This window comes from Coffea arabica, chromosome 10c, assembly GCF_036785885.1.
Source record: "Coffea arabica cultivar ET-39 chromosome 10c, Coffea Arabica ET-39 HiFi, whole genome shotgun sequence".
Classification (NCBI taxonomy): domain Eukaryota; kingdom Viridiplantae; phylum Streptophyta; class Magnoliopsida; order Gentianales; family Rubiaceae; genus Coffea; species Coffea arabica.
Genome location: NC_092329.1, coordinates 30,803,819 through 30,814,060, shown reverse-complemented (window position 1 = coordinate 30,814,060; position 10,242 = coordinate 30,803,819). Strand labels below are relative to the sequence as shown.

The window sequence follows — 10,242 nt, the reverse complement described above, 5'->3', positions numbered from 1 at the left end:
GCTAACATTGTTGGAGGCCATAGTTTCTTAGATTGTTGCAAAATAATATGAACAATGCTAACAAAATTGAAGACATAATTTGAACAAACTTGAGTCATGCTAAATAGCACTGTTTTTAGAAATTATTTCAAAAAATTGAAATATTTTTCCAAAATTAAACAAGCCTTCTTCTTGTAAACAAGAAGAAACGAAAATAGCAAATATCATATAAACCCAGTAGAGAAGGAGAAAAGAAAATAAAGAGAAGGAGGAGGAAAGAGTGAGAAGCTAGAAAAGTTCAACTGCAGTTTTGTGTTGTGAATGTGCTTTGTAAACGAGGAGTGGCTGATATTTATAGTGTGCTTTGTAAACTGCTTTATGCACGCAAACCCACACTAGTTACCAATTTAATGCAAGCCCAATAAGAAACTAAACATTATAAAATGATTGGAAGTCTCTTTATTTTTCAACCTGAGACAAAATCTATTGAAATACACAATTATAAACAACACTAGAAAATTGAGAGTTATGAGCTAATTTGACCTCAAATACTGGCTTAATGCTATCGTCGTTTTTCCGACTATAATACTGCCAGTCATGGTCAAAATTTGGGACTTGATAATGTAGAATGTGGTTAAGTGGTTCTAAATCAAGTGCTTTTTGACTAATTGGCGTCACTTTTTGATATTAATTTCAGGTATCAAGTCATGAAAGTGATTTTTAAATTGAATTACAAAAAATACGGCTCTTAGTCCTTTGAAACAAAGAAAATAAATTGGGATCTTACCCTTATGAAAAGAGATGTTAAACTTTTCTTTATACCTATCAAATATCAGTTGTAGTTATAATCAATATTAATTTCTATTTTGCAAGTAGGAAAATAGCACCATCACAGTCCGTAACTTGTTTTGAGTTACAGACGCCTTATAGCCATGCGATCACTTTGGAATAAAATGTTTACCGGCTTGCCCCGTTATATAAGCAAAGCAAATCAACTTATATACTCTCCTCCCATTGTTCCAAATTTTGCCAACAGTCCCCTCAGCCTCCTCGCGTTATCAATCTCCTGTATTCACAAGCAACCTTAACCATCTTCTCCGCCTTGTATGAACAAAGCTCCTGCCTTCTACCATGACTTTTGTGGCATTTTTTGCTTTCACAAATCACAATTAGTAAAAGAAAAGTTCACAATATCACAAATCAAGATTAACTTAAATTTGTTATATAACTCAATTGGGAATCAAGGCTTGAACAAGAAAGGTAGAAAAAGTGGAGGGCAACACCAGGTTGTCACCCATACCCAACGTTCTCTATCATCTTTAATTAAACCTTCTTTTCCCCTCCTACCTTCTTGTCTTCCAAATTATCCTTAGGTTTTGTGCAACCTAATTCTTGAGTTTTTTGATGGTTGTGTGGGTGCCCTGATTCTTATTTCGTATCAAAATTGAATAATAAATATTTTGTGTTCAGGGCACCTAGAATGAAGCAAAAGAGGCACAGTAAGGAAGGGTAAGTGGAGGAAAGTAGACAATGTAAAGGCAGTGGAAGCCTAGGAAAGGTGGGAAGATGGGGAATAGATGGAGAAAGGGAGCACTAAGCATGAGAAAAAGATATTAAGTAAAATTGGGGCTACACATAGATTAGCAATTTTTTTTTTTTTGAAGGAGTATAAATTAGCAATGTTGAAAAAGTGTTTTGTGGTATTACAAAAACTTGTTATAATAGGTGACTGTAAGTTTGTAGATCATAGTGTCTGAGATCTAAGTATGCCTCTTTGCAAATAACATCAATGGCAAGCTGCTAATGGACAACAACGACAAACCGTCGTTGTCATTCGACATAACCAGAACCATGGAATGGAAGTAGTTGTGATTGCTCAAAAAAAAAGTTTGTTTGAGGAGAAGCCGTACGCAGATTTGGACTAAGACATTAATTGGCAAAGTATCATTAATACAATGATAATAATTAATTACCATAGCACTCTACCAGATCTAGTTAATGTTTTTCAATTTTTTTTTCAACACAGGGAATATCTCAACTTTTTCAAATTAATCTCTCTGTGCCTCTGTGCATCCCGTCCCCCAAAGATACACAAACGGTAGAGAGGTGACTCAAACACACGATCTCGAAATCTAACTAGTCTATCCCGAAACCATCCGAGCCAACCCCAAGGGACCTAGTCAACGTTTTTTCAAGCTAAACGATACATTTACAAGGTTTAAATGTTTCTACTTTCGTACATTTGAGTACAATAAAATAAAATACTCCTTTCTATAGGGCAGAGATAAGTGTGTGTGTACGATTTATTAGCCTTTCTCCCGGTGAGAGAATGATATCTATGTTAGAGAATATTGTTTGAAAATTGCTTGTGATTTGAGAAGCCGTTGTTAGTGTATGGTAGGAGTTTTTTTTTTTTTTTTTTTCTCATTGTTGAGCGCTGGTTATGTATGTTTGGAAGTAAATTGTATTTGTATGTCTCTAGTCCAGAAACTGAAATTAACAGGTAATAAAGACAAATGAGAAAAAACATTTAAGGAAACAAATAAAGAAAAAATTTCTCTAACTTTTCGTGATTTTGACACTAAAGAAATCTTCAATACGCGTATATTCAAGATACCAAAAAGATATCAGTTTCCTTGGCAGGCCATAAGAGTCCTGCTTAGAGACGAACATACCTTAAAAATATGTCAGAAACTGCAAGAACAAGCAATAGAGGCAACTTACTAATATAAACAAGAATGTTGCTGTTAAATAGAGAACTTCGTATTTCTCATTCAGCACCGAAACAGCAAAGTTTAGCTCTTTGTTACTCTCTTCTTGTCTCCTTTCTGTGCATGCTCCGGAATTATCACCAGTATCCTTGGTTTCCACCAGAAACTAATACTTTATAATACAGTTGTAACTTTCTTTGTATAATTTCTCGCACCCCAGCTTAACGCTAACCCCTTCTTCCTCCAAAACCAATGGCTAGCTTAAGCAACGGTGCATGCAAATTTCTCCTTGGGTTTTTGTTGATTTTCCAGGTCTCTTTTGCAAAAGGAGAGGATATTTTCCTAGAGTGGCATGTTGCAATCGATACAAGAATCAAGCCAATTGTCTCAGTCAATCAGCCGGTAACTTTGTGATCCCAATTCTCAGTTCTCCTTGCTGGATTTTGTTGAACATTGAGTCTGTGATTTCTTATATTTAGGTAATTTTTTGTTTAGTATTTCTATGTTTCTGTTGGATGAATAGGTTATCACCATCAATGGCATGTTTCCGGGACCTCTTATCAATTCTACAACCAACGACAATATTCATGTTAATGTTTTCAATGACTTGGACGAACCTCTACTCATGACATGGTAAAAGCTTTCCGTTGTTGTTAAACACCTTTTTTATTATTTTGCATTTTTATTTGCCCTATAGTCAATTATCGTTTGATTAATAAATATTTTCTGTTTTTTTTTGTGTTATATAAGTTGTCTTTCTGATTCCCAACTGCATGCAAAAATGGCAAAAAAAAAAAAAATTTCACAATTAAGGAAAACCTAATTAATTGAGTAAATCATGGTAGTTATTTCTTAGGTACCTTTAATTTCAAGCATCATCAAATATGGTAACTCCGAGAAATACTTGGGAACTCTAACCTTTCTAAATTAGTTTACCAAGTTGCCTTCAAAAGGAAAACATGAGTTATTTAATTACGTTAAGTGCACCTAATTTACTATTCATTTGCGTCCTTTCACATTTATTTTCACCCATTATATTTAGACACTTTTTTTTAGGAAATATTAACAATTAGACCAACCAGTGTCCAATATCCATTGGACATCTATATAATGAAGCTGCATGCATGGATAACATTTCAATTTGTGTATTTTGTAAGAATAACGAAACAAAGGCGTCAAACAAGTCCTTCTAAGTCCAATACAGTGGGGGTGAAACCACAAGGTGTGAATGTAAATCCATTCCCACTAGTCACGGTCGATGAATAACTCAATAAATTAATTGATATTTTAAGATTGTGATTATTAAGGAGAATTTAGGAGTATAAAAGAGATAAGAACCCATGAGGTGCTCAATAAATTTGGATTTCTCTTTTGTCTAGTGAAAAGTAGGTTTGGCAATAAAACGAACAAGAACATTGCAACCCTCGACGGCAATTCACTTGGCAATTAAATCCGAACACTATGCTTAAAGTCAAAATTGTTTATTTTGTAAGAATAACGAGGCTGCATGCATGGATAACATTTCAATTTGTTCTCTCTCTTCCCCGAGGCTGCGTCTCTATCATCCGTTTCAATCCCAATTTCTTCTCTTCTTTTTCAAATAATTGTTTATAGATATAAAGGTCTTAGATAAATGCCCTAGGGCGTTCAAGAAGCTTCCTTGGTAAAAATTACATGAGGAGCTGTTTGGGTACAGGTTTATGTCATCGTCGTTTATTTCACAATTATGGTCAAATATATATATGTGAATCTGTTTGGGGACAGGTTTATGTCATCCCACGTTGGCTTATAATAGGGGTGGTTTCATAACATTTATGAGTGAACCAATTTTGAAGCCCAAGTCTCAAAGTGATGCGGGAGGGGGGGGGGGAGGTTTTGGGCAATGTATTTAAATTCGGATCAAGGAGTGAACCAGAAGCTTCAAGTTTGTGGTTCGACCGGTTCAATTTCGATTCAAAAATTTTATTGTTTATGTATTTTAGTATTAAAAATTTTGGATAAAGTTAAAATTCTTATTTTAAAAAATAAAAAATTAGTGAACTCCAGATGAACCTCCCAATCTTTACTCGTTCAACTAGTTCTTGACCAAGTTTAATTGGTTCAATTAAACTTTTAGATCAACTACTAAATCGGACCGAAAACATAACGGATTCACAGTTCAACCTATTGAACCAGTTAGCCCACTCTGATTTTCAAAATGGGGGCTCGAGGATGAGAGCAAGTCACGGTTACACACGTTCAAAATTATTAGTATAATGATCAATCAAACAACGGATACCGATTTAAAATATGATAGTTTTTGCCAAAACCCTTTTGATTTCAGGAATGGCATTCAGCAGCGACTGAACTCGTGGCAAGATGGGGTTTCCGGGACCAACTGCCCAATCCAGCCAGGAAATAATTGGACTTACGTTTTTCAAATGAAGGATCAGATTGGGAGCTTCTTTTACTTCCCCACAACAAAGTTTCAAAAGGCCGCGGGAGGATTTGGCCCAATTCGAGTCAACAATCGCATTGTCATCAATGTGCCATTTCCGAAGCCCCAAGATGAGTTCGACCTTCTCATTGGTGACTGGTATCAAGAGAGTTATAAGGTGATCAACTAAGTTCCCCAAATGTCCAAACCACATGTAATTACTAGTAAACAAACATAAAAATCCAATCATGTTTTGCTGCTTCGCCACAAGATAGAAAAATCGAAATAAAAACATAAAAAAATTTTCTGTGTCATTTTTCCCGGTTTAAAGGATATACTCTATGTCTCAAAAGGGAAAAGTAAGAGGGAAAGATTTAAGAGTCGAATAAGAAAACTGATGCTAATTGCCAACTGGAGCCTCGATTGGAGACTTCAATCAATGGGTTAGCATATTCTTATAATTATTTTTGTGTGTTTTCGGCCGTGGATTGATGAGCAGGATGTCAGAGCCCAATTGAATTCTTCAACGGCTTCACATACTTTGCCTACTTGGATGCTCATGAACGGAAAAGGTCCTTTTGGGAACCCACTTACAACAGCCCATGAATCCTTCACAGTCTCCCCAGGTAAGATTAATCCAAATTCTATTTTAATTTGAATCAGCATGACCGTTACGTTAACACTGAATGAGCAAATAAGATTTTATTTAGCCATGATTAAGATAAGAATGCACCTGCAAAAAACGGCACTAACTCTAGATATAATAAAGGTAGAAAACTCTAAAATAAAAAAGGTGGGTTATGATTTAGTTCGTGTGTGTATGTCATATAAATTGTAAGTTATTTAAATTGATACTTGTAGATTATGTTAGACGTTTTTCAATATATTCTCCAGAATTAATTATTGTACTGTTTGGTAGCTACACAACTCATTTTTTTTTATTTTGATTCCATTACAACTAGGAAAAACATATCGGTTCAGGATTTCAAATGTTGGCACTACATGGAGTTTCAATTTTAGAATCCAAAATCATAAAATGCTGTTAGTGGAAACTGAAGGCTCATACACCAATCAAATCACCGTGGACACTCTTGACGTGCATGTTGGGCAATCCTATTCAGTTCTCGTCGCAGCTGACCAAAATGCTGCTGATTACTACATTGTGGCCAGTCCTAAAATGATAGCTGAGACAAATCAAAGCAGTCTAATGGCAGTTGGAGTGCTACATTATGAAAATTCTTCCACACCTCCAAATGGACCTCTTCCTAAGGGACCTGATCCATTTGACATCAACTCATCCATAACTCAAGCAAGATCTGTCAGGTAAATTTTTTACAACAAATTAGTGATAGAAAATCTAATCAAGGCTATGTATGAATTGCTTTTTTTAAAAAAAATTATTTTTATTTGTGGATTCTATAGTAACAACTCCAAAAATAACTCTAAAAACACACAATTTTAAATACAATTTACAATAATATAAAAAAAAAAAAAAGTTTAATTAGATTTTTTCCTTCCACCCACCACACACTACCACCCATCATCGCCATCACCTCTCTCCTGCTCCCTCCTTCACCACTACCGCCACCATCACTCCTTCCCCCTCCTCTCTCCTCCCTCTCCCTGTTTCCTCCTTCCTCCTTCCTCCTCCTCCCGCTTCTTCTTTCTCCTCTCTCCTCCTTTCTTCTCATCCTTTCCCTACCCCCCAACCATCCCATACAGAAAACTCCATACAGAAAATCATCTAATGTTTAATAAATTAAGCATTAACTTCATATAAGACTCCATACAGAAACTAATAATATTGTTCTTTGCACGTAGGTGGAATTTGACAACAGGTGCTGCAAGGCCTAACCCACAAGGGACTTTCAACGTATCTAATGTAACACTGTCCCAATCCTTTCTTCTACATGGAGGAGTAACTGCTAATCTAGATGGTTTCGTTCACTATACTGTGAACAATGTGTCATACGACACTCCAAACACTTCTTTAAAATTGGCTGATTATGCTCTAAATGGCTCTGGTGTTTATCTTCTTGATGATTTTCCGGTCCATCATATATCACCTCTTGCTGTTAAAGGCACGTTTGTCAGAAGTGGGAACCACAAGGGATGGCTGGAAATTGTCTTTTTCAATGATCATCAGAATATAGACTCTTGGCACTTGGATGGATTTGGATTCTATACTGTTGGGTAAGTAACTAAGTATGAGTAATTAATTATTATTTAATCATTAGAATTAGCTAATCATTTGTTCAATAGAAAATGTGTCTTGATCAATTAGGTCAGACATTAAGCATGTTATGGTTTAAAGTTAATTCTACCAACAAAAAGATGTTTTTTCCTTTTTTTTTTTTTTTGTTTTGGTGGGGGGGGGGCGGTTTGGATACCCATCTACTGCTGTGTTAGATGAAACAAACAGATTTGAGAAGTACCATGAAAATGCATTTTCTTACCATGGATTTCGCTTGGAAAAAGATATTCCTTAAAAAACCCGTTGAAAATGTTTTATAGTTTTAAACTAATTTTTAGACAAATTGAAGCAAACAAAAACAATGCCTTCATATTTTGAATGTTCCATATCAATATCCGTTTGATTCAAATTTCACAACCACTATCACTATTGGTATCATAGGGTGGTCAGTGATAATGGATTTTGATGAGAACCCATAGTGTGTTTGTTTGTTAATGTGAAATGGATTTTACAATTTATTATTTTCTTTTTCACGATTTCTTTTTTTTTTTCCTTTTTCTCCCATTTGTTGAAACCAGCACAGATGGTGGCATTTTTTTTTTCTTCATATTTTTATGTTTAAGGAGACTAAGATGGGTATTTTTACTTTTAAAGAGAATAAAATAGATAATTAAGATGATTTTCTAGTGAATGGTGGTTAATCAGAAGACCCGTAGAAGAGGTCTATCATTCTCATTGATTTATTTTCATTGGCCTCAAGCAAACATTATGTATGGGTATAATTGAATTTGAAACCCATAGAAGGGGTTGAAACTCATTTATCAAACACTCTTAGTTAACAATAATCACGCTTTTGGTCTTGTTATCATCAACTTAATCAAAATTCTACTTCTAATCTTGGTTCTGCCCCCAAATCTCTAGGTATGGCTATGGAAATTGGACTCCTGAATTTCGTTCTACATACAATCTTTACGATCCAGTTGTCCGTTCTACCGTTCAGGTAACTTTTTTTAGCCCCTTAAACACAATCAAAATATAAAATAACACAAAACATAATTCCAATAAATTGATATTCTCTTGAATGTCTTTGAAATTCCCCTCCGACCCTTGTAAAACAATTGGTGTTAGATGAATTCCAACAATCTTATTGATAAATTTGTTATTATTATCTCAAAAAATAATTCAAATAAACTTAAATATGAAAAAGTAATATAAATAAATTCTCCCAACTAGTTATCAAAGATGATTGTTGCAAAAATGAACAGGTGTACCCAAAAGGCTGGACGGCAGTATATGCATATTTGGATAATCCAGGAATGTGGAACTTAAGGTCACAAAATTTGAAGCATTGGTACCTGGGCCAAGAGCTCTATGTCAGGGTGCATGACCCTGATCCCAACCCAGCAAAAGAGCATCCTCCACCAGAAAATTTACTATACTGTGGTTAGTTTAGCAACTTCATACTAAATTTGGTTTTTTTTTTGTTTCAAATTTTTACCATCTAAATATTTGGTCTTTCTTCTTTTTTGCCCCTCTTGTTTTTTTTTTTTTTTTCTGAAATTTGTGTAGGGCTAGTGCTGGCTCCTCCTCCTCCTCCTCCTCCACCTGCCAATCCACAGCCAATGCCTAATCCAGCACCACCTAGTCCGCAAAAAGCTAGTGCAGCAACTTCAAATATTGGATGGTAATCATTCACAAGTTGATTCTTAATGCTAATTATAAAATGATAGTATTTTTTATTATATGCTTTAAGGGTACAAAATAAGCAGAATAAAGAAGAGGTAAATCCACTAGAAAAACTATAACATTATTGCTTACTTCCTGAATTGCATATGCAGTTATCTAAAAATTTCATTCTTCCATGCATAATAATGAACTACTGGTCTAATACTTCCCCTCTTTAAATAAGCTTGCCACAATTGAATTTAAAAGTACAGAAATTTTTTAGGACTTCAACTATTTACGATGATAATGGCTTGGATTAGACGAGGTGCGATTGTATAAGCTTATCAAATAACTCTTGATATTTAACAGTAGCGTAATATCCAGAAGTAAATGTCTATTTTTTTCAAAGGGGATTTGAACTTAGAACCTCTATATTTAGAAGTTACTAAGTGACATTTGTGATGATTTTGAAAAGGTGATTTCATTTTAGGACATCCAATAAACAGAAATATTTTAGACTAGCTTTGGATTGAAGGGAGGATATATCTATATGTGAATTACTATGGTTTAGGAAGAAGGTGCATTTCTGGGATAAAATTGATTTCTATATCATTTTTCTAATATCCTCATTTGCACTTTGTCAGGTTTCTGATCGTCCTTGGCTTTCTCACGGCTCTATAGATGAAGCACTAATTACTGCGGATAGTGATCAGGGATAATGAAACAGAAATTTTCCGATAATTGCTGCAGATTCTTTTTTTTTTTCCCCTAATCAACTGCTGGGAATTTTAGTAGCTAATCAGTATTGATATTGGACTATTTTGGTCTCAACTGTGGAATCGAAGCAAAGAACATGACATATTCTTATGCTACTTCAAGTTCAAATTTTTCATAGTCGTTGGACAAATCTTGTTTGCTACAATTGAATCGGAAGACATTTAATTTCTTCTTGCATATATACTAAGGCTGCAAATGTGATCGACCTTTGGCTATATATATTGCTTTTCTTTTTGCTTGAATTTTTTGATGTTCTGATCATCTGTGTAACGTAAGTTTTCTTGGGTGCTTATTCACGCAACCATTAATTGCAGAAAACATTTGATGCACATTGACATGGTAGACAACGTGATTCCCATTCTAAAATATTTTCCGGGAAATACATTGTCAAAGTCGTTTAATCAGGCTGCTTGATGCGTAGATTTACTACTACGGATAAACTTGTTCGCGGTTGATTATTTTAATTGATTATAGATTCTAATTTTGAATTATCAGTTTTT

At 34.7% G+C, this 10,242-nt stretch overlaps 1 protein-coding gene across 1 annotated transcript; it reads left to right on the top strand.

The window, feature by feature from the left end:
• Positions 1–2,767: 2,767 nt before the first annotated feature.
• Positions 2,768–9,914, top strand: LOC113713991 (monocopper oxidase-like protein SKU5). The gene is made up of 10 exons (XM_072069778.1): positions 2,768–3,092; positions 3,214–3,323; positions 5,014–5,284; positions 5,606–5,732; positions 6,069–6,429; positions 6,928–7,299; positions 8,222–8,300; positions 8,566–8,743; positions 8,870–8,984; positions 9,610–9,914. The coding sequence occupies exons 1-10, from the start codon at positions 2,943–2,945 to the stop codon at positions 9,644–9,646; spliced, it is 1,800 nt and encodes a 599-aa protein (XP_071925879.1). The 5' UTR covers positions 2,768–2,942; the 3' UTR covers positions 9,647–9,914.
• Positions 9,915–10,242: the final 328 nt, after the last annotated feature.